The sequence below is a fragment of the Dipodomys merriami genome, unplaced genomic scaffold (genome assembly GCF_024711535.1).
Source record: "Dipodomys merriami isolate MVZ:Mamm:240054 unplaced genomic scaffold, mDipMer1.0.p SCAF_9, whole genome shotgun sequence".
In the NCBI taxonomy this organism is placed as follows: domain Eukaryota; kingdom Metazoa; phylum Chordata; class Mammalia; order Rodentia; family Heteromyidae; genus Dipodomys; species Dipodomys merriami.
The window spans coordinates 52,426,153-52,450,979 of NW_027206512.1; the positions used below are offsets into that span (position 1 = coordinate 52,426,153).

A 24,827-nucleotide genomic window follows, 5' to 3' on the forward strand; every position below is an offset into this window, starting at 1 on the left:
CTTCCTCAGAGAGCACCTGAAAGAGTATTAGTTCTGGATGCAGCAAAGGACAGTGGACAGATGTTCTCTGCCCAGGCAAGGGTTGGCATGTAATAGGCTCTAGGCCTATTGGAGACAAGGAAGTTGAACTAAGAGGAGTTCAGCCATTCAGCAGCCCTCTGATCTGACTTTTCCTGCAATGGGGACTGGTGGTTCCAGGTCTTGTCTCCAGTGTCTAAAATTCCCCATGTTAACTTTCTTTCTTCCCACTGTGACTACCAGAACTGATATCTTTCTTGATATAGGCCCAGTTTAAATCATCTGTTACTGTTGCTTACCACCAAAGACTCCTAGTTGCAGGCTAGAGGTGTGATTCAAGTGGTAGAACACCTGCCTAGCAAGTGTGAGGCCCTTTGTCCAAACCTCAATACTTGAAAACAAAACAAAAGTCCTAATTTTGATACACTGGTAACAATTGGACTCTGCGGCTTACCACCTCTGCAAGGAAGGACAATTCACCTCCTTGGACTTCAATGTCTTTATCTCTGAAGCAGGGCCTTTCTCATGGTCTATTTGGAGGAAAGCACAGCATTCAAATGTGACGTTTCCAGGAGAGAACTTAGCATAGTTCAGAACATAGGGATGCTCACTACATAGTGTCTGTACGGTTATTGTTATCATCAAATCCTTATCATCTTATTGCTCTCAACAATACCTGGCACACAGTCTGCATCCAAATAACCCATTTCTTCACTCCTTCCTTTTTCTTCTAAACAAATCAGATCTCTTTCCTGAGGTCAGAAGGAAGAGCAAAACTCCATGGTCCCTTCTCCACACGTGAACTAGATGAATTATACTTTGAAGATAAAAGTAAAGGTATAAGGAGAATAAACATGGACCCCTGGGCACTGCCCAAAAGACTAGAAAGTGGGGTATTGTTCTGAGTTTACTCTGCTCAGCCCAGCCCTTTGGAGTATGGACATGCTGCCACATGGCCTGCTGATACAATTGATTCTGATACCACCTGCTGTGGCCCAGGCTAACTCCAGGCATGCATCTGGATGCCTGGGGTAGCACTCTGCCTAACAATACAGCATCAGAAGGCATGCAGACCACCTTAAGGCACAGCAGAGCCCTGTGCTCTTTGTGGGGGTATGGCAGAGCAGGTCACACAGCAGGGTGTCCTGTGTGGGGTCTCATGGTGGCCCGGAAACACACTGCTCTTTGTGGGCTGCTGGGTGTCAACTTTTGTCTGTGCTGCACACCTGTTATTATTCCCTGCTGGGATGTCAAGATGGGATTTCTCTGCAAGAGGATTCTGTAGGATACTCCAGAGAGTATCCTGGGAGAATCAAATCTGAGCTCTCAGCGCATGTCCATTCCTGTTTCATCTGTCCAGTCTTCTCTTTAGCTTTTCCTTCCACCCTGGCCACAGTCCCTGACTGTCCTGCCAGGCAGCCGAACGTTGTGCTGGGCTACAGCTGTTTTTCCTTTTCCCGTTCCATCTGTCCCCAAATGTGTGTCCGCTCTCCCTGCCCTGTGCATTTCCAGGTCACATGTCCTCTCACGTGTTGAACACTTCTTTGCCAACCTGATCCCACTTATTGCCATCAGTTATTATTGTCTGCTCTTTATTACACAATCACTAGTCACTATTCTAAGTTCATGGACATTTTACTTCATGCTTTTTACTTCCCGGTTGTGAATTGGTAGGCATTTGGTAGCAGGAAAGTCTGAAACTCAGAGTGAGATGAATCCTTAGTTTCTGACCGTCTTTTGAGTCCTGCTAGCCAGCCTCGGGAAGTCCTGATGCCATTCTGAGTGCCAGTTTCTCCATTTATAGCAAGAAGTCCTGGCTAGATGGTTTGTGATGGCTCCTCTGATACAGGGCTTGGGAGCCTGGAGACCAGGGGCAGTATCACATATACCACATGGCCTAGTGAAGCTGTAATGAGAAACATTGCATGTGGTTGTCTCATGCAGTGTGTACGTGTGTCTGTTGTACCTAATGCGTGCACATACATTCTTATTTTACATTAATTCTATGTGTATTATGTATATATACATAGCAAGAGAATATTGAGTCAATTTCTACGCAATCTCATTGTTATATAGCATCATACCTTATATATGTGCATATGCTTGATATACATAACTACATATGGTATATCTATGATACATATATGGTATATCTATTACTATGTATGTGTATATATGTGTATCCATCCAGCCAGCCATCATCTATCACCTGTTTATCTAAGAGTGATCACACATGAGCTGTGTATCAGCAATGGGGAATCTGTAATGAATAAAACCATTTCTACTGTTACAGAGAAGTAGTGATCAAGGTCAAATAGTCCATACATGAAAGACAGTAAAAACCAGTTAGGGGGATTGATACTCAGAGAGGGACAAGGTTTCTGAGAAGGAAACAGAGCACACACAGGTATGAAAGAAGTCAGGAAAGAAGCCAAGCAATAAGAACAAGAGGAATGGCCTACAAAGGCCCTGTGGTGGGACTTCAGTACATTCCTTTGAGCTTCGCATTCACCTCTGGGAGTGTCTTGTTAAAATATGATTTTACACAAAACAAGAAGCATGTTGAACTGCTAATGATTTATTTAGTGTGAATGTGGAATAATGAACAGAGCTTAGGATGTGTGGTGGAAACTTCTAGCTTGAGCCAACATTGTGAGTTAAGGAAAAGACACCTAGCCTCTGGAAATCTCAGCTGTTTTCCTGGGGAAATGGGGGAAATGGTGGGTCTCTACCTGCTATGGTGTTGACCAGGAAATAATGTCCGTAACAGTGGTTTGTTTGCTGTAAATAAATACTATAACAATAATGTGTTTGGCTTCTACAAACAATTCAGTGTTTTAACCTCTCACACTGCGTTTCTCTTTCCCAGGGGCTCAGAGAGGGTGGGGCCAGCTTTACTTAATAGAGTTGTATCTCGGTCCAGAGAAAGAGCTAATGGTATCCATGATGGAAGCATAGTTAGATTAGTTTGGCTTTTCAGATAGATACTTATGCTTTCCCTCCCAAGACCAGTCTCAAACTGTGACCCTTCTCCTGAGTAGCTGTGATTATGGCTATGTACCACTGTTCCTCGCTCATGAGGGTAGCTTTCAAATAAATGTCAGGTTCTTTCTCTAAAAGGCTTTGGTTCCAGAAATGCTTCAGATTTTGGGGAGTCTGAAGTGATAAACATACCAAATATTCTATATCACTGTCCAACAGCAAAACTGGGGGTAGCAGCCTGTGACAAAACACTGATTTTTTTTTTTTTTTGTCGTACCTAGGATAAAGATCATAAGCACTCATCAACTCAGGTGGCTAACAAGATAGGAAAATATATTAGAATGGAACTCTGCTCTTCAGACCTGGGACCATGGGGCCTTCGTGTAGGCCTCTGGGCCTGGTTTTCACCAGGTACAGCAAACCTAGAAGCAAGCAGATTGGTTATCACCTTTCATAGCTGTGAATCCTGGGCACAGATCTTAGCTCCTCACTTTACAGTGTCCCCACACAATTGGCATTTTCTTCCCTCAAATTCAAAGGCACCCTGCATTGGTTGGGGGTCTGAGTTTGAATCTGACAAGTTGGAGGGACAAAGGTGACCTTGTCCCTTTCTGCCACTGATGCCCAGGGCAGTGACAGTGGAGCTGCTGATCACAGAAAAGAATTGGAGGACAGGGTAGCTCCATTGAATTGTATGTAAATGGTATTTTTTCCCTTTATTCCTGTGAAATCTCTATACTTCCCTGGGGACATTGCTGTTGAGGATTGTGAGACTCTCTGATATTTACTCCTTGGGGATTTTCCCTCTTGAAAAATCACTGTGGTACCAGAACTATTTTGCTCCCATGAAGACGATGTCCAAATCTCCAAATCTAGGATGTTTTAAGACAGGATTCCAACCTCATTATTGCCAGGAATAAAATTCATCCAAGGTAAAGCGTCCTCTCAAAATTGAAATCCATCTCAGAATGGCTTTTCTTTCTCCTTTGTTTTTTAAAGCTAAGCAATTACCTTTTTTTTTTTTTTAAGGAAAAAAAAAGTACAAATGCTCCAACCTCTCTTTTCTCCCCTTTCATTTATTTGAAATTGAACTTAACAAAGTCAGTTCCGAGCAAGCACTATATATGAGTAATGCTTTTTGTCCATAAAGGAGCATTGACTGCCATGGTCTGGGAATGCTGACTCCGTCTGCTTTGTGTGAGTATCCACAATGACAGAACGCCCATGTCACAGGGGATAATGAAACTATAAATTGTTTTCACGAATGCTCTCAATTTGGGTTTTTACGGGACAAATTCAAAAGGTATTTAGTGCCACATTTCCCATAGGTGAATAACAGCAGATGGTGTCATTTATCCAGTGGAAGTGGAGTCCGAGGCTGGGCTCAGGCCAGCCAATGTAGGTGACTGATTGGCAGGGGAGAATGGTTGCTGGTGCAGGGCAGTGGGGCTGAGGACAGGCCTGAGCTCCAGCTTTTGGGGAATCACTCAAAGTACAACTAAAATACTTAGCTCTGAAGATCGGTATCTAAGTGGTAGTTGTTGGCATTGAATCATGGAAGTTGGGCATATCAAGCTGAGCTAGTGAGCAAATTCCTGAGTCAAAAAACAACAAAAACATTGAGAACTGGGCACTGGTGGCTCACACCTATAATCATAGCTATCCTAGATCTGAGGATCATAATGGGAAGCCAGTCTGGGCAGGAAAATCTATAGAGACTTACCTCCAGTTAACCACCAAAAAGCCAGAAGTGGACTTACAGCTCAAGAGATAGAGTGCTAGCCTTGAGCAAAAGAAGCTCTAGGCTTCTTTTGTCTAGGCCCTGAGTTTAAGCCCTAGGACCAACACACACACACACACACACACACACACACACGGAGAAGGATGGTGGGTGAATACAGTCGTAATACGCAATGTACATATGTGAACATTGAACTTGGCAATGCAAGTGAATGGGTGGAGTTGGGAGAGATGGGAGCATGATGGAGAGGTGACACTAATCAAGATACAGTGTACTCTGAAACTGACACGTTGAATTAAAACGCCTTTGCACAATTACTTAAAGATAATTAAAAAAAACCCAAACATTGCTGGGTTTTCTGGGCACAAGTAATTGAGTGTAGTGGTTTCTAGTTCAATTCAATTATTTTGCTTTACATTTTGGGGTTATTTTTTAAATTACAAGAGTCTTATGGATTTATCTCAGAAAATTAAAAAAAAGAAAAAATTCAAAATGTTGAGCAAGTTTTTTTTACCAAGAGATCATTATTAGCAATATGTTTGCAAACATTTTTATTCAGTGTCTTTATGCAATATATTTTAATAAAATATGTGTGTGTGTGTGTGTGTGTGTGTGTGTGTGTGTGTGTGTGTGTGTGTGCACGCCAGTAGTAGGACTTGATCTCAGGACCTCACACTCTTGCTTGGCTTTTTCATTCAAGGCTGACACTCTACTTCTACTTCTGGCTTTTTGGTGGTTAAGTGGAAATAAGTCTCATGAACTTTGTTGTCTAGGCTAGCTACAAACTTTAATCCTCAGATCTCAGCCTCCTGGGTAGCTAGGATTATAGGTATGAGCCACCAGCACTTGCCTAAATTTTATTCTTTTCTGGATGTTTACAATTTTTAAAGCAAAACTCGAGCCTAGCTTTCTTATTAACTGATCTATATAGCTTAAAAATTCTTTTTTTAAAAGAAAAACGTACTGATGAAGTAAATTATTTGATTTGTCCCTGTTTGTGAAAGTTCATGACCATCTAAAGTTGTGGTTCTGTCCTTGGGGGAGTGTGCATCAGACACTGTAGCAGACTTTATGTATTAGCAAGTATTCCCTACTACATGGTCCCTAAGCAGAAAAAGGACAGGGGTTGGGTTAGAGGTGTGGCTCAGTGGTAGAGTGCCTGCCTAGCAAGTTCCAAGGTCCTGAGTTCAAACTCCAGTACTGCCAAAAAATATAGTCTAGCATGAAGCCTGTGAGTATTGAGTGAAGGTTGGTGGAGCCTTTCTGACCTGTTGCTGGATGCGTTGGATCCACAGTATCTGGTGTGCAAACGAAAGCTGGAGAGCAAGAAGGAGGCCCTGCTGATCCTCTCCAAGGAGCTGGACACCTGCCAGCAGGAGAGGGACCAATACAAACTCATGGCCAATCAGCTCCGAGAGCGCCACCAGTCCCTGAAGAAGAAGTACCGGGAGCTGATCGTACGTATTTCCTCATACAGCACTGCCATCCCTCCATGCAGATGGAACTGGGGTGGGGGTCGGGGGCAATGATTGCATTCAGACATTCCACAAGTGTAAAAGTGAAGAAGTGAAGTCATCCATTTCCTCCAAACCCAGGCCCACCCCAGGCCCACCCCAGGGAGCATGAATGCTTCCAGACTGCTTTTTCTGCCCTGGAATAGACACAGGGCTGTGAGTGTGCATGTGTGGGTGTGAGTGTGTGCATGTGTGTGAACACGTATATGTCTCTGTTTCTTTGTTCATTGATTTGAATCTAACATAGGACCTCATGCATGCTAGGCAAATGCTCTGGCACTGAGCTATATCCTCACGCCTGTTTTTCTTTCTTTCTTTCTTTCTTATTCTATTTTGAGACAAGGTCTCACTGAGTTGCTGAATCTGACCTTAAACTCATGATCTCCTCCTCCCTCCCCGCATACCCCCCAAACCCATCTTAGCCTCCCAAAGAGCTGGGATCGCAGGCATGTGTCCAACTCATCCCCTCTTCCTGCCCCCCCTTTTAAGTGCAGACACTGTTGCTCACTTTTCCTTCTTGAGGTGAAGTCACTGTATTTCCCTGGAGTAGAACTAGAACAGAAATATTCTTTGGGCTCAATAATGCAGAATTCTGCATGGGAACAGCATCTAAATTGGGGAGCATTGTCTCACTCACTTCAAGTGTTCATATCTCCCAAATGGCACAAATGGAAAGAACTTCAGTTCCTGAAAGGCAAGAAGTACTACAGGTCTGGCTGTTCTCAGTGTTGCTTGATTTTGAACAAATCCTATTATGTTCCCTCTCTCTCTCTCTCTCTCTCTCTCTCTCTCTCTCTCTCTCTCTCTCTCTCTCTCTGTGTGTGTGTGTGTGTGTGTGTGTGTGTGTGTGAATCAGTCACTGTTTCTTTGGTTCTATTTAAAAGAGGAACACCAGCCAAATGAACTATTACTTTAGATTAGGCTGTGCTCAGAAACCATTTTGATCAATCTCAGGGTCTTTTTAAAGGTTGCATCGATTTAGAAAATATGTAAATTTGGTCCTAATTAAAAGTGATTCCCAAGGCAGGAGTGGGGAGCCTCCAGCTCACGGATGATATAATGTCTGTGAAGTCATTTGGTCTGACCCTGCCAAGGCAAACAAGGCAGGTCAATAAATCAAGGTGGTGTGTTGTTTTCTTTTTTTCGAATAGCGATGTAAATTTATATTGAGTGAATCATAATAATAGTGTGAAATTTGAGGGCAAGCAAGGAACATCCAGAAGAAAGGTTCCCCATCCCTACTAGGGGGTTCTCCAAAGTCATTCTGGTTCAGTTCCAGTTAACTTCTTAACAGGACACTTGAGTTTGCTTCTCTACATTGCTTGCAGGATGGTGAGGATGGGTTGGAGAGTTTCATAGTTTAAGCACATATAGTGAACTGCAGTATTTGTTTTTCCATAGGATGGAGACCCGTCACTTCCCCCTGAGAAGAGGAAGCAGGTAAGACTTACTCCTGGTCTCTGATGACTATTGGATGAGGATAATTGTTGACTGACAGCAATGGAAGCAACAGGGAATCCCTCAATGAACACAGCATACTCCTCATTTCCCAGAGTCCTTTGTGTTGGTGGAACACAACAGAGATTCTGATGGTGAAGAGGGGAGGGGAGGCAGCCCAGTCTAGCAGGTGACCTCGTCCCTTTGTCCTCTGTGGATTCTGTTGGCAAACTTGGAGTGGAAAGAGTGGAGTGGAGCAGCTTGGCTGTTTAGTAGCTGTGTATTCTTCTGCTCTTTGATCCTTTCATTCAGACTTAAACCCATCTTCCATCAAAACTCAGAGTTTACTTTAATTCTGTGCATGGTAGCCATCATTATTTACTGACATCTATTTTTTCTCAGATCCTCATATATCCATGCTTGGCTTCTGAGCTCAGAAGTGTTGTTCCATTGAGCTTCTTGTATAGTTTTGTGGTTATGATGCATTATTTTAACTCTTTCTACTTTACATTACTTTAATATCTGCTTATAACTGGTCTCCTCTTTATTCTTCTTTTCAAACATTTCTTTTCTTTCTTCTTTCTTTTGTGGTACTGAGTTTTGAACTCCAAGCCTCAACTTACCTGCTTTGTATGATGGAGTCTCACAAACTCTTCTTCTGCCAACATGATCCTCTCAATCTTTGCGTCATGCATAGTTCAGGATGACAGGCACGTACTACCATATGCAGCTATGGATTGTGAAGGGGGTGGGTCTCACAAACTTTTCTACCCAGGCTGGATTTGAACATGATTCTCCTATTTTCAGTCTCCAAAGTAGCTAGGACTTTCTTATTTGTTTTTTTTTTCTCCTCTTATTTATCTTTTCCCAATAAAACTGAGAAACTTTTTTTTTTTTACCACCTCTTCCTCTGATCTTACACACACAATTCCCTTTGGGATGTTGTTAAATTTGTTTCATTAAATTGATAAAAGTGAGCATCTAAATTGGTTAGGTGATAAAAGTGCACATTTGCATTTGTTCATTTTGTTTTGATTTTTGATGCCAGTGAACAGTAAATTTGTTAAATTTATTAAGTTATAGATTTATTGATCTGCAGGTCAATTTGGTCTCTCATATATTTAAAGAACAACAATCTTTTCCAATGATATCTTTGCTAGAGCTTTCCTTAATTTCACGACTTCTCTGTACTCTCATATGCCCCTAAGTAGAGGTGTTTAGTGTTCAGGAAGAGATGATGTGAACAGGTGCAGTGTTGTGTTCTGTGTTTTACATTGGACCAGAACTTTGGAATTAGCTTTGTAAGTTGGTGTTTTCAGCTGTGATGGCCACCAGCATTGATGATACATCAGTAACCACAGAACATTTGACATCCTGTTATACATGCCACATGTAAAATCTGCAGGTTTATTGCCTGGAGAGTTTTTTGTTGTTGTTTTGGTTTGGGTTTTGGTGGTACTGGTATTTGAACCCAGGCAGGCACTCTGCTGTGCCATACCTCCAGCCCTCTTTTTGCACTGGCTGTTGTTTTGAGGTTTGAGATAGGGTTTTGCTTCCTGCCCAGGAACCTATCTGGACCACAGTCTTTCTATGTTTTGCTTCCTTCTGTAGGTGGGATGACAAGCATGTGCCACCACACCTAGCTTCTTTCTGTTGAGATGGAATTGGTGGACATTTCTGCCTGGGCCGGCCTGGAATACAGTCTCCCTGATCTTAGCCTTCGCTATAGTTAGGATGGTAGGGTCACATTTCTGTGGTCAGCTGTTAGTTAAGTAGGGGTTTTGTATGTCTATCTGGGCTGATTTCAAACTGAGGACTAAGATTGTCCTGATCTCTGTGTCTCAAGTAGCTAGGATTACAGGCTTGTGCCATGGGTAAGCACCCAGCTGATCGTGAGGTTCTTTATGCTGGTGAATAGTTTATTTATTCTCCCTTCCCCATGCAGAACTGATACCCTTAAACAACAACTCAGCCTCCAATCACCTCCAATCAGTCAGTGCTACTCACTTTCACACTCCTTCCTCGTTAATGCCATTAGTTTAAAACCTTCCAGTGTTTGATCTAGAGTCTGATTTTTCTGTGTAGTTAATTGATTTTTTTTCTACACATAATCACATGGAAATTTATCATTACTCCTTAAAAACTGCAATCCTTAATCTTGAATTGCTGGGTGTTTTCAATGGCTGTACACAGTCATCTTTGCTGCCTCTATAAACTTTGTTAGTATTCATGAAGGAGTTTTACAGTTTTGCAGTGAATTTGCGTTCTGTGACTTTATAATAAAAAGAAATTACATTGGCTGAGGCAAATCTGTTTAAATCCAGTCAGTCAAGCTTGTGTTCTTACTGTTCTAAGAATATAAGTTCCAGGTCCCAAGCATTGGTCCTGTAGATTTTAGAATGGCATTTAGCTTCTGTCACCTTGGGATTTAGTATGGCGATGGGAACTTGTGTTGTATGGCCTTCCTGCCTGAGTTGGAACCACTGATTACCTCCTGCAAGGAGGGGGTCTGGGGGACAAGTGGCAGAAATTCTGAACTGTGTAGCCAATGAATGAACTGATTACCTAGTCTAGCCAGAAGCCCCAGGTAATGCAGGCTTCAAGCTGTGTGGACAATGGTCCTACCTATTGTGTACTTATTTCCTCTATGCCGTGGTTAGCAAATAAAAGAACTGTCCATCTAGGCAAACTTGAAATAAGATGGCTAATGGATCTTTGTAGCATACAAGTCTTGTGCAAGATTGGAGACATACTAAGATATTATCTTCTTTTCTATGGCCACCAGGATCTGGCTATCATTTTTCTTCCCCTTCCTTATTAAAAGTCTCTTTCTTGGAGGACAGACTAGAACTTTTATACTTGTAGTTCTAGAAATGTAGTTGTTGATTTTTTTTTTTTTTGGAGCTTGGAATTCTTTTTTTTTTTTTTTTTTTAAACAACTCAATTTCCAAAGGCAAATCATCCGTTAAAGAAGCCAGGAAGAAATCGTGACAACAGTGATTACACTAATAGCTTCTCGTGGGATATGGAAATGAAAATGTCTCCTCGTTACTCCAGGCAGAACTGTACACCCTGTGCACCTTTACCCTGCAGTGACATACCACCGAGACATCTCAAACGACCCTTTCAATATTTTTCTTTTGCTAAACAAGCAGGCCTTCCAAAGGAGGCAAAGGGGAATTTAAATGATCGTGGCTTCATCTTCTTAGGAAGATGGGATTATTTCAGGTCACACCGGCACATTTTCTCCATGCAAACTCTTTTCCTTGAACAAACAGTCAAATGCATCTTTAAGATCTTTGTCTTTTCTGTTTGATTTCAAGCAGATGTATCATGGGAAATATCCTTCTTGGTCCAGGAGGGAATTGTTGCTTTCTTGTCTCTACAAAGTGATGGCTTATTTATACAGTGGCATACGCAAGATGACAGCCCTGGAGGAAACCACGTCGAGTGATCCTTTGGGGGATGGGAGGAGTCTTTTATTTCAGTAGAGAAGTCTTGGTCAAGCTTATGTTAGTCCCCAGTGATGGCAAATCAGAGTGACTTTGTACGTGTGTCCTGGTTTGATGCTCAGAACCTAAACTTCCCTCACAGACGGCAAGTGCTTTGAGATGCTTCTTTCTAAAACACTTTGAACAGGGCGTGACTTAACTGTCACACCAGGGAAGCTGAAGAAGATTCCAGCTTCAGCCGTTCAGAGCCCTCCATTTGAATTGTACGGACAGCCCTCTCTATTAGCCTTTTTAGTCTCACAAAGATTTTGCAAGGAATGTAAGAACACTCCCCAAATGGACAGAAATTGGGGGAGGGGGTGTCACAGAGTCTTAAGTACTTGGTAGCTATAAAGGAGTCACTATTAGACAGATACAGAATGGTAATGGTCAAGATGAAGGGACATACTAATTTAAATAGCAACCTTCCAAGCCCATTCAACAGGGGTGGCCAGCAGCACTGGCAATGAATCTGTCTGCAAGTTTGTCTTTATGACATCTGCTCTTGATGGAAGTGGGCTTCTACTGGCTCTGTGCACAGCCAACACCTTTGTATGGATCCACTCTCTGTGGCTTTTTTTTTTAATAAGAAGTTGTCACTGCAACACAGGCCATCACTTTGGCAGCTGCTTCAAAGAGAAGCCATTGCTAAGCAAAGCTTGCTTCCCTCTATCACCATAAACACACCAGTTGCCATTGGACCAGTGCAATCAAGTAGAAATTGCAATTAAATTTGCTATCAATCACATATCTCCAGAACACTTGATGTTTCATCAAACATGTGCTTTAATGTATTCTTGCTTAACTTCCTTTCCCTTATGGAAGGTATGGAGTTAAGAGCTCCACAGCATCAATCTTCTATGATGCAGCTTTTCTTTAATCTGGTCTCTTGTGTATTTCTTTCTCTCTTACTCTCCTTACCCTTCTGCTGCTGCTGCTGCTGTTGCTGCTCCTCCTCCTCCTCTTCCTCCTCCTCCTTCTCCTCCTCTTCCTCCTCCTCCTCCTCCTATTCCTCCTCCTCTTCCTCCTCCTCCTCCTCCTCCTATTCCTCCTCCTCCTCCTCCTCCTCCTCCTCCTCCTCCTCCTCCTATTCCTCCTCCTCCTCCTCCTCCTATTCCTCCTCCTATTCCTCCTCCTCCTCCTCCTCCTCCTCCTCCTCCTCCTCCTCCTCCTCCTCCTCCTCCTCCTCCTCCTCCTCCTCCTCCTCCAGTCCTGGGGCTTGAACTCAGGACCTCGACATTGTCCCTGAGCTTCTTTTGCTCAAGGCTAGCACTCTACCACTTGAGCCACTTCTGGATTTTTCTGTGTATGTGGTACTGAGAAATCGCACCTGGGGCTTCATGCATGCTAGGCAAGTGCTCTACCACGAAGCCACATTCCCAGCCCACCCTTATACTCCTTGAGGAAGTGCTTAAGACAAAAATGTGTCCGTTTGTGTGTTTTTCTCCCCAGTTTCACTCTCATTTTATTGTCCTCTCATTTTTGCGTTCTTATTCTGCTTTTCTACGTCTGCAAACTCAGCAGTATATTACAGAGCTTTCTAGTATACATTGTTTTATTGTATGATGTAGAGGCGCGCCCACGGCTTGATCGCTAGAATAATATGTATCTATCTAATAGCTTCAACAGAATGACTTGAGAAATTGTTCCTGAGAATTCCACCCTTTCTTCTCTTGGCCTCTGGTTTGAAATATTTAGGGATGCAGGTGAAAACATATGGCCTGTTCTTCTTACTTCTATTCTCAGTGTTGGAACAGGATATACTTAGAAGGTTTATCTTAAACTTTTCATCACTCCACTTTCCTCCATCAGGGAGGTAAAGTATTTCCTCTGCCATCTTAGGTTCTGTGATTAGGACCTGTAAATTTAAAGCACAAGAGGTAGATTAACAGGGAAGAAAAGGCACACAGTTCTGCCGCGGACCGGGTTCTGTCGGGACGACGGAGGATACCTAGGGGAGGAACCTGGAATAGGATGGGGAGATGGCAAACAGACAACTCACACACATTAGGAGTGGATGCTGAGTGCGATTTAATGCAGAGGATAAGAAACTTTTATAACAGAAGTCTTCATAAGAAAAAAGGGGCAAAAGGTTACACAATCTTGCTGCAAGGCTTCGTTCTTGGATGGTCACCAGCTGGTCGCCTGAAAGGGCAAAAGTTTACACAATCTTGCTGCAGGGCTTCATTCTTAGGTGGTCACCAGCTGGTCGCCTGAAAGGCACTTGTTTCCGGCTTATCTCTAAGAAATATAATGGGTTTCGACGTTTGTCACCATCTCACCATTACCTTATTTCTATAGAGGCCTTAATTATAAGGTTACGGAGGCCTAGATCTAGCAAGTCTCTTAGTAAATGAGAGTACCAGGAAGTTCTTTCTCCTAAGTAGTTATCTCAGCAACTGCCATACATTCCTTCTGTTCTAGCCGTGCCTACAGCTTCTTGTAAATTTCTTACAATTCCTTCTGCTGGAGTGAATTTGTGAAACCTCAAATACTTTTATATTTACTTATATTTGTCTACTAGCCTTCATAAGAGGGGTTTCAGGGTAGCACTTAACTCTGGTGAGTTAGTTATATTTTTAAGACACTCATCAGATATTGGAGTCGTCAACACTCTTAAGAAAGAGCTTTGAATAAGGGAACGATGACAATGAGTAAGTACAATGAACAGCAGAAACAGTAAAAGATTGATAGGCACTCTTATGAGGAGAAGAAAGACAGAAACACATTTTTTCCCAGGGGTTTTTCCAGCCTTTTCCCAGGAGTAGGCCTCTTAGAAGCCCTATTCTCCGAGGTAGACTTCGGTGAAGTCCCAAAACTTGGAGATAGGTTTCTGTAAAGCCCCATTCTCTGAGGTAGACTTCGGTGAAGTCCCAAAACTCAGAGATAGGTCTCGAAGCCCCTATCATGGTCTGATAGATGGTTTCCCATGCTAAGCAGACTCTACTGGGGTCGGCGTGGCACAGTTCTATTAACATTTTCTGTATAATGGGAACTTGCAGAAAAGTAGTGAAATTCAAAGCAATAGATTCAAAAGGTTACATACCACTTTAACAAAGGACGGAAATTGGCCTCTGAGTGATGTCTAATTGTGGAGAAATAACTAGGAAACAGTGGACAAAATAATGAACAAGGCTAGCTGCAGTAAGATCTGTTTATGAAGGTATGTCTTGGTACTGACTGTCTCTGGTAGAGACTTTTATCTTCTCCCTAATACTGGAGAGGGGGTACTTTACAAAGGCAAGAGCCTTTAAGTAGAAAAGGAAACAAGAGAACCCCTTAAGGACCTGCTGATTTCAGTGGCCTTCATCTCAAAAATAATCTTTTTTGTCAAAGTGGGATTGTTTGCAATGACACATCCTGCTCCCTTCCCATCCATTTCTAATAGCAAGGAGAGAAATGGTACCTAGTAAATCCTTTTTTCTTTCCATCCAAAAGATTAGCCTTCTCTTTTTATAGCTCATCTCCTGAAATCTCTGCCTTGTGAATCAGTGTTGATGGATCATTGCAGGTAGGATGGTCATTGCCAAACACGACACATAATTATGTTGACACAAGTCCCCCATCCATTCTTCAAAGTGCAAAAATGTCAATGTGTCCCCAGTGTTCATGGTTCTGACACAGTCCAGGGCATTTATGGTGGAAGCCAAAGGGGTGCTCGTTCAGAGCTGGAGTGTAGGATGTAATAGGACTTGAAGGAAGGTAGTGAAGAGGAAGCCAGCCCCTCTCTCCGCTCTCTGCTCTCTGCCTTCACAGGATGCTAGTCATCAGCCTTAGAGAGAATTTCGAGAGCGTCCTGGATCCCACAGTGGGAGCAAGTTTTGGTGACTTGCTTGGGTACACGTCATTGCACTTATGGAGCCAGTTTGTCAGAATAGAGCACTGCAGTGTCCTTTGGGCTTCAAATCCCCTCCTTCTTTCTGTCAAATCACTCTTCCTTCCCTCCCTCCCTATCACAAGTTTAACATATCAGCTCCTAGGTAGAAAGATGGACTTAAATTGGGTTCTGTGTCTATTCCTGTGTCTTCCCCTGTTATCAGAGTGAAAATGTTAACCTTTAATGTTGGCCCTGTCTCATCTGAATATTTTAAACAGGTTCCTTTGTAAACCTTTCTACAATTTGCTATTGCTACTCCCCCTACCCCCACCTGAGAGACAGAAGTAATCATCTCTGGGGCCTGATTTCTTTCCCTGTGAAATCCTTGCTAGCCTCGGGCCATCTGCCACCATCTCCCATCATTTCCTTTCTATAGTTGTTGCTATTCCAAAGTGATGGTCACGGAGCCCTTCCCAACAACACAGAGACAAAACGCTCTGCAGAGCTGATGAATTGGACACAGGAGCCTCCTGCTCCTTGATGGGTTGTTCCAGTGAGTGTGTGTGAGTCATGATGTTATTTTGGTCAGAAGAATTGTGTGTGAACTTTCCTCCTCTATTCTGGGTGCTCTGAAACAGACGGCTTTGGTGGTTGTAATTGCTGTTGTTCCTCAAGGTGTATGTCAAAGAATAAGGTACCGTACCAGAATCATCCTGTGCTGGTTTTCAAAGGTACTGTTTTGGAGTTGAGGAGGTTGAAAGCTTGCACGGGGGAAGAATTGTGTGTTGACAGGTCATACACATGTTAAGTATAAAAGAAAATTACAGTGATGCCTTTCCCCATCCACTGTACCCCAGGGGGTCCTGTTTAAGGCTGGTGTAGATTTATGGTGAACACATGGAAATGCATGACTTTACTTGGTAGCTTTCTCTTCAGCCAAGTTACAGAATAAGTCACGTTTGATCATTAAAGCTCTGGGTCTCTAAATCCCCAGCTCTCTGCCCTCAGCTTCTCTGAACTCTTGGACTGAGGTTTTGCTGGGTGTTTGCCCTGCCCTCCACCCAGATATCTGGAAGCATGGTTGAACTCCATGCTTTTCAAAGTGATGGTCAAGGACCAGTGCCTGGCTGCAACCTAATTGCTTGTGGTTTGGGACAAGATAGGAGACAGAAATCAAGAGTATGTGTTGAGAGCCTTGCATAACAATGTGACAGCATGATTTTATGTGTGTTGGATCTAACAATGAACGTTCCTTCTCCTGGTAATCCACGTTTGTTGTATGTTACGAAGGCATAGATCAGGGATGGATGGGCTGGAAGAACAGCATCATTCATTTACCCCATTCCACTGTGAAGACTGAGTTGCTCTGATTTTAGCAGTGACGGTGGTCCCTGAGTGTCTGGCCTGAGTGCGCACCCTGGAAGGACTCAGCCATTAGTGGTTCAGAAAGGGAAGGTAGGGAAGTTGCACTGTTTCTTTTTGGTTTTCTGTTGATTTTTTTTTTTGCTTCTTACTCTTGGAAACCCATGTCCAGGCCCCTCTCCTTGTTTAGAAGGTCCCCGTGAAGGGGGCCTTGGTGCGTCCCCTCCAGCAGAGACATGAGAGCCGCCTGAACACATGCAGCTGACAGTGGTCTCTGGATGGATCAAGCAGGGTGCTTCTTCCTGGGCCTGGTGGTGTGGCTCTCCATCCGTGTGTGTGTGTGTGTGTGTGTGTGTGTGTGTGTGTGTGTGTGTGTGTGTGTGTGCCTATGAAGGGGGGAGTCTGTGTGCCACCCAGGATAAAATCAGTGAGCTAACATCTGGGAGCATTCTGGAGTAACTGTGGAGGAAACACAGAGGCCACTCAAGAAAGAGAGCAGAAGGTCTGGGGTGGAATAAGGGGCATCTTCCACCTTTGCTGTGGCTCCAGAAGCCAGACCTCTCTCCTGGTCTTGATTGTTCTTCCAAATAGAAGTTGGCCATGTATTCGGGTGGAGAGGTGGGGGCTGGCTCACCTTTTCCCTATCTAGACTTCCTCAAGGATAACTGCAGCTCACTCCCTTTCCGTTTCTAACTGTGGTTTAGTGTTGGCCTTTCTTCACCCCCTGTTCCTGTGTCTGCTTAATTTATCTCTGGAGGCCTTACTATCTGGCTTGCTAAGTCATTATTTATTCTGGTAAGATATAATGTAATTCGTATAACTGACTAAGTGTTAAGTTAATAAGGGCAAAGGGTTTTGTCTATGTTGTTTTTGGTTTGCTCTTTAGACCTAGGACAAGGCCTGGCATAGAGTAGTTACTCAAGGAATATTTGTCGTATCAATCTCTGTATGAATCATGAATGAGGCAGAGGCAGGATCACAAAGGAGCCAAGTATCCATGGAGGCCTCCACCAAGGAGGCATGCACCATAGCCTCATAGCTCTGTCCCCGGGGACATGAGTTTGAGCCACTGGGTGAGCTTTCAGCCAGTGCCTGCTGTGTACGGAGCATCAGTGTTGTTGTTCTGTGTCAGATTTCCCTGTGGAATATTCACTGTTAACTCCATTTTATAGATGGGGGAAAGTCAACAAAGATCTCATGTGGGATCACCCCCCAAATCATGGCGGAACTGGAGTGCAAATCAGCCTCTCTGGTTCCATCTACGGAAGTACCCACAGACAGCTGGTCCTGGCAGGTCTTCTTGCGTTACTTGCTCACCTGCAAGATGGAGGTTAATTTTCCTCACCCGTCACAACTCTTGTCTTGTAAGAAGACACGTGTGCAGAGATGGAAATGAAACGGACATATAGGACTGGAAACTTGGGTTGTATCACTGAACAATGCCTGTCGTCTGAAAGGAGGTCAAAGCCCACAGGGACAAGTGCTCTTCCTATTCTTGCTATTCCTTGCCACTTTCTAGATGCTTCTCTGAGACCATTACTTCCAGACTGGATGGATTCTCATCTCTTAAGTCTAACAGTGTTTATGAAACTTCTGTAGCAGTGCTGGAGAGGTGAGAAGAGCAAACCAGGTTCCTTGCCCTTCATGCAATTTATATTTTCACAAGGAGAGGGAGAAGGAAATAAACAGTAAGCAATAAACCATGACGTGAATTATATGCTATGTTAAAAGATGGCACACTGCTGTGTAAAAAAAAAACAAAACACAAAAATGAAAAAAGACAAAGTAGCAGTGGAGATGTTTGCCACATTAAAGCGAGTGGTCCAGGTGGCCCTTATTTGAACAGAGGCCTTTGAATAGAGGCCTGAAAGAGGCTCAGAGGGGCCAGGAGCCTGCAAGACCTTGATGGAAGGGATGCTGAAGTGGATTGGGAATAAGGAGGTAGCAGGATGAAGGGGGGTGGGGCTTGAGGGCAGAGACAGCTGACAGCCAATGGGCTACAGAGGTAAGGTGAGGGATGGGCCAAGATTCAATCTTTATTTTCTTCCTCCTTTGCTCTTTTTATGGCAATGAATGCAAGCATCCCTTGAATTATTAGTATTAAAATCGTGGAAGATCAACCACTAGGGTCAGATCTCCCCCAAACCCTTTGGATTTGGGTTTCTCAGCATCCACATACAGAAATCTATGGAACAATGTGTAATCTCCCTCTATGCCTCTTTCTCACAACTTACAGACATCACGTCTGCCAGCATGGCTGCTTCCTTCTTTCATTTATCCAGCCTGAGTCTGTAAAACACTAGCCCCATACAGTCCCACGTGTGGCAGCTGAGGCAGGGGAAAAAAAAAAAACAACTCAAAAAAATCTACCATCCCTGCTTTTCAGTTGTGGTCTTATCCCTCTAAAGCTAGAGAAGAGTACTTGGCGAGGTGAGAAGTAGAGCAAGTTCAGGTTCGTAAAATCAGAATCATATTCTGTTTGGGTTTTTTTTTTTAACTGTATTTTTTTTGTCTTTTCTTTTTTGGTACTGGGGATCGAACCCAGGACGTTGCACTTGCTAGGCAAGCGCTTTGCCACTGAGCTACATCCCAGCCCTAGAATCATATTCTGTAGAACAAGAAGCCAGGTGCGGGCAGAGCGAGGGCCGGGGGGCTGGCACGTGGAAGGTGGAGGGGATGGAGGCGTGAGCTAGATGGTACAGTCAGAAATCAAGGATCTGAGGAGGAAGTAGGTTGGAGTAGGAGAGCTGGGGACCCTACATGCTCTGAGCAAAAGGAGGAATCTCTGTTGGAAGGGGAGCTGGCTAGGAGAGCTGCCCATGGAGGGAGAGAGGGATCCAGGTATGGGCAGGAGGCAGAGCCTGTGGGAGGGATGCCATGGTGGAGATGGGGTAGGGGACAGAGGTCCTGCTCCTTGGTACCGTGTGTGCTTGAGAAATGAACTGAACAGGTAAAGTCAGGCCAGGAGATGAAGACTCAGCCCTGGTCCTTGATTTCAGAAATGACTCTTCATCACTAGTTTCCTCTTTGCTGCCTCCTGGAATTGTGAGGGACATATTGGGCATTATGGTAGCAAAGAGAATCTCACGTACCAAGAGAGTAGAAGGGAAATTTCAAAAAACAATCTAAGCAACAAAATGAAGCTTATCCTATCTTGCTGGCTGCACTATAGAACCGAACTCTCCGTATTCAAGATGGGCTTTGTAGCAGTGAGTTCCTAGGACATTTTGGAAGTAGTCGAGTATGACTAACTCCTTCATTACTTGTCCAAGCACCCTTTTTGAGCCATTCTGGAGACAAAGGACAGCCCCAAGTTGGCGTTCACGGCCAACTTCACTTCCTTCCGTGCAGCAAATAGTGGCATGACTCACACCCTTGCTGTGTTCACACTCATGGGCTTAATGGAGACAGCTGGGCCGGGACGCCATCATTAATAAACCAACAAAGCCCTGCACTTTCCCCACTCCTCCGTTTCTGACTGACATCATGATGTGTTGCTATTTCCAGGCTAATCTTGCACAGCTGTTGAGAGATTCTCAGGACCGAAATAAACATCTGGGAGAGGAAGTTAAAGAACTCCAGCAAAGGCTTGGAGAAGTCCAGGGTGACAATAAGGTATGATGGCTGCTGAAAGGAAGAGCACTCTGCCTGCATCGCTGTGGGTAGCCAAACCCATCAGGAAAATGAGCTGCCGCGTTTGCTGAGAAATTTGCTGTAGACGGTTACGTTTGCAATGAAAAAATTCACAGCTTCACATTTCTTAGCTTTATTACATCCCTTTTGTGTATGCACGTGCATAAGCATGTGTGTGTTTGGGGGGGGTGGCTTTAAAATATTGTCACAATCCACTGTAGAAGTTTCATTATGTTCCGCGTGCTGGTGAATAACGTTGTTGTTGAGGGCAAAATAAAACTCAACTGCTCTACTTTTCTCTCTTCTATACAAATAATGGATTTGTGGCTCAGACGATTTGGAGTTATTTCCATTCGGGTTTGAATTTTAAGTAGTCCTCCTACTAATTATGTTCACATAACCAATTTATTTTATTGCTAAATTTGGCAATTTGTATGGAACATTGCTCAAAATCCATTGCGTGGTATTAATCAACTCCCCCCTCCCCCACTGTTGGCAACGTTAATTATAAAATATGAACTCATAAACTCAAATGTGAGCACTGTCTCCCCAGCTGAAGCTGCGTACAAGAGTACAATCAAGAAAGAAAAGAAAAACTACCGAAGTTTAATTCCCCCTCCCCCTCTCCAATAATTTCCTGTTTTGCCAGGAGAGATTTATTTCTAACTTCTCACCAGGGATGGTTTTTACAACAGAAATGGTGTTGGATTTTAACTGGAGAAAAGTGTGTGTGTGTGTGTGTGTGCATGCGTACATGCATACACACATGCAGGGTCTTTCTCCTGGGGAGATATTTTCTAGCCGTGACAAAATTCCTTGACAAACGATGCTGACTGGCGTTTTCCTGGGGAAGTGTTGGTTCTTGGAAGGGATCATTTTTGAAAGCTGCTCACTCTTGAAAACAATGCATGGATTTGTCTGGGAGACAGTTCTGTGGGAGACAGACAGTTGTGTGAGAGACCTTTCTTCCATAATAAGAGGCCAGAGATGACTCTGCAGGCTTCTAGGTGGAGAGACCTCATCTGAAGGCTGCTGTCTGTTGGGCTAGAAAGAAGCATGGTTGGGGTATGGTTTATTCCTCAGAGTCATCTGCCAGAAATTTGGTCCCCAGGGCGATCTGTATTGAAAGGTGTTGCTAGGTAGCTTCGCAGAGGGTGATCAGGCCGTGGCCAATCATTGGTCTGCTGAAGTGGGTTCGATCTCTCAGGAGAGTTCCCAGAAGGGCCAATCATTATGAAAGAGCAAGCACGTCTCCTCCCTGCTGTCTTGTTTCATTTCTCACCAACTGAGCCCTTCTTGGCTCCTCCCTTCCGCCATCTTCCTCCCACGTGATGTCATATCCATGTTGTGCTACAGCCCAGGCTGTACATCCAGAACTGTAAACTGAACAAACCTCTGTGCTTCATCCAGTGCCCAGCCTCTGGTGGTCTGTTACAGCAATGGAAAAGAAACTTGGAAGCCTTCTTTCCACAGTCCAGTCTTCATTCTGTCTGCCTAAAAATTCTTTGTAAACCCTTTGCATTTTGAAAGATGAGGTCCCTGTTATTCCCACTCATGAAAAGAGGGAGGAAAAAAATGTCTGAGAAAAGTTCTAATTAACTCTGGACAAGCTAACCCGGTCTCACACGTGGCTCATGGGTCATTACAAGGCTCTAGCTGTAACCTAAGTGCTTGGCTAGTAATGAAAACACCAGCGCTTCTTCATCACTGTCTCCAGAGTGTCCTAGAGAAAAATAAATGTGTATAATGGTTTGCTTAAGTTCATGAAAATACTAGAAAGGGTTTGGAGATTTCATAAGTCCACCAAAACTTTTTGAAAGTATGTTTTTCATGATTCTTGTGTGTGTGTGTGTGTGTGTGTGTGTGTGTGTGTGTGTGAGAGAGAGAGAGAGAGAGAGAGAGAGAGAGAGAGAGAGAGAGAGAGAGAGAGAATCTCCTAGTTCCTCTTGGCTTTTTCTTTCTCTCATCCCCCAGCTTTCGTAATCTGTCTTTTATTTTGCCTTTTTTTTCCTTTCTGGACAGTGGTAGGGTTTGAACTCGGGGCCTTATGCTTTCTAGGTAGGTAGGTGATCTACTGTGAGCGCCCCTCCTCCAGCCCTAATTTTTCTGTTTGATCATGAGGAATTTGAGGATTTGGTGCTGGCAGTTGCTCGTGGTACCCTATAACGCTCATCCCAGGCTGGAATCCTTCTGCATTTGTTGCAGTCTGAATTGTGGTGATTTGCTGGTGCTCTGGGTCATTATTCCAGTAGCTGGGCACATTTGTCAGCTTTGTTTTGTGTTCAAGGTTTAGAATCTAGTGACTCATTCATGGTCCCACGAAGCAATTAGCCTGCCAGAAAGGAGGTACTTAGAGGGTGGGAAAGGCCTTAATATCTGCCTCCACCTCAGAAAACAAACACAAGCAAGTAAAAGCCCCTGGGACCCATTCTTCTCATTTACACATCACTTTTTCAGGCCTCGATGCTTCCTGGATGTGTCCTCCCTTCCCCACCTCCAGCCCAGCCCACCCAGTCCTCAACGTGAAGGTTATAGCAGTGGGCTCATTCCAAAGCGAAGTTCAAAGGTGGCTGGGACTGAGTGAGAGAGGAGACTGAGTGGGAGACTCTAACTTCTTAGAGTCTTAGGGTTGTTTTTGTTTGTTTGTTTGAGGGGAAGGGGCTAGATTCATCACAGCACTTGTTGCTCCAGCCCTTCCATCATCTTCCTCGTCTGCCTCCTTGCCATTGTAGGCCAGGCCTCCATGACTTCATACTGCTTTCAACCTGCTTGTGTGTGTGAGAGTCTGCCCTGAGCCTCAGGATGTGAGAGAAGGAAACTGTTGGGCAGGGGAGGAAAGCAACCCGGGAGCCTTATGGGAAGCCCCCTGCAGAGAGAGCAGAGGGAGCCGGAGGAGCGGGGATGCACGGGAGACAAACGTCCCCTCCACAGCCAGGACAGACTTGCTCAGTTCAAGCAAACTTACATCGAGGTGGTTGGACTCCAACTCTGAAGTCAAGGAGATGGACCAGGATTTCATGAGCAACTATTAACTTGGGAGGTTTCTGTCTCTTAGTTGCCATGTCATCTGGTGAACCTTAGACCTGTTTTGGGGAAGCCTTAATTTGAGACATGAGATAATAGGAAAGGATCTGCCTTGGATTTTTTTCTGATTGTTCGGCCTGCAAGGCTGGGCCACCTCTGGCCCTTGAAATCATTTGGTATGTGACAGGTGTGTGTGCTTACGTGTTGGCTGCCCACGATCATCTGCCTGCATGGATAATTATGTATGGCTCACAAATGATGTTGCATTTAAAGGGCCTTTTACAGTAACAATGTTCTCCACCCTTCAGAACCCTGAAACCTGGTTCCATAAAGCATTTCCAGACAGCCTCATGAGAGATTTGTGGCTGCCCTGGCTTACGAATCCTTATTGAGGGAAGGGACCCCGTTGTCAGGGTGGGGTTCTGGGGCCTGGGGAGTCTTGGCCAACCTGCCATCTAGCATCAGGTAGTCTTGTGCCCCGACAAGGATCCCCAAAGACCACCAAGGAGCCGATTCCGATGCAAGCACACGAGAGTCGTTTATTGCAAGCTCGAGCCTGGACTCGCAGCCGCCACCAATGCAGCAGTGGGTCAGAGTTGAGAGCCCCATCTTCCAGTTTAGCAGGGTTTTTATTAGGCTACAGCAAGGGTGGGGGGTTTCCAACTTAGCGGTTACATGATTGGTTGACATTTAGTGAGTGAATCTTGTAACCATCTTATTGGCTAGCATGCGCGGGCTAAGCGGTTAAGCAGTAGACTATGTTAACTGTGCTATCTTAAGAAACATCTGGAGCTTTAGATACCTTCCTGTCATCTGCCAATGGCTATTGCTAGGGGAGTTATGGGCAGCACGTTATTGGGATATTTCACAGTTTTTCCAGGAACCCGAGTTCTTACTTTCGGCAAAAGTACTTTCAGTAAAGGCCTTCACAATGGAGTCTTTGGCTAAGGCCTCTCAGTAGGTGAATTCCTACATTCATCACTACTCAGAATTGGCCGGTGAGAGGGTCACTGTTTGGGTGGTGAGCTTCTAGAAGCTTCTCTGCATGTTGATTTCCTTATAGAGAAGTGCTCGATAGGATGGGTGAGCCCCGGGCATGGGAATCGCTGTGGTTGGTGCTCATCTGTGTGTTTTTGCTGTGAAGGTCACGACCCCTGTCACTGCACAGGATCTGTAATGCCGTGTGATGGTTTCACCAACAAGCAAGTTCAGGCAGATATCCGCTCCCACCGGTGGGTGTCAGGCATTCACATTTCCGGGTCCCCTGCTGGCTAATTTAAATGTAGATGTCGTGATATTGCATAAACACAGAGCGTTGCCTTTAATAATGAGCTTTATGTTACACCAGCTGACGGTCCTTAAGTACTGCCGTTTTATCCGGGCTTGGCACCATAAAACCAAAGAGGCCTTCTGTGAACATCCTACCTCTCTATGGACGAGGGACTTTTGGATGGGTTTGAGCAAACCAATTAAGTCAGAGCCACCAGCCAATAAAGTCAGAACAATCAGCGTGCAGGTGACTAATTAAAGTAGACTTTGTTTTGGAAAAAAGAAAAGAAAAGGGCTTAGCTGTGATGTGTCGGCGGCTCTGGATGAGGGATGGGGGAGTTCTTTGGTGCAGGCTCTGCTCTGTGCTTCAGAGCGAGCAGGACAGCGCCTGGATCTCGGGAAATCCCCATGCCAAGGAGAGTGTGGTAATAATGCACGGCCCTCACCGGCCATTAAATGACTTGATTGCAAAGACTCATGGGAGCGATGGAGGTCCTCACCCCCTCTTCCCATCATGTCTTGCTCAAGTTAAGACTCTT

General features: G+C 44.4%; 1 protein-coding gene across 4 annotated transcripts in view; it reads left to right on the forward strand.

Annotated features, from left to right (window-relative positions):
- Ccdc149 (coiled-coil domain containing 149) overlaps positions 1 to 24,827 on the forward strand; it is a 76,520-nt gene that overhangs the window by 16,411 nt on the left and 35,282 nt on the right. For 2 of the 4 annotated variants that reach the window (XM_070012736.1, XM_070012737.1), the window contains exons 2-4: positions 6,037 to 6,198; positions 7,657 to 7,695; positions 19,870 to 19,977. In XM_070012736.1, the coding sequence (XP_069868837.1) occupies positions 6,037 to 6,198; positions 7,657 to 7,695; positions 19,870 to 19,977 (309 nt within the window). The remainder of the gene's footprint in view (positions 1 to 6,036; positions 6,199 to 7,656; positions 7,696 to 19,869; positions 19,978 to 24,827) is intronic. The other 2 variants (XM_070012739.1, XM_070012740.1) reach the window with 1 other exon arrangement.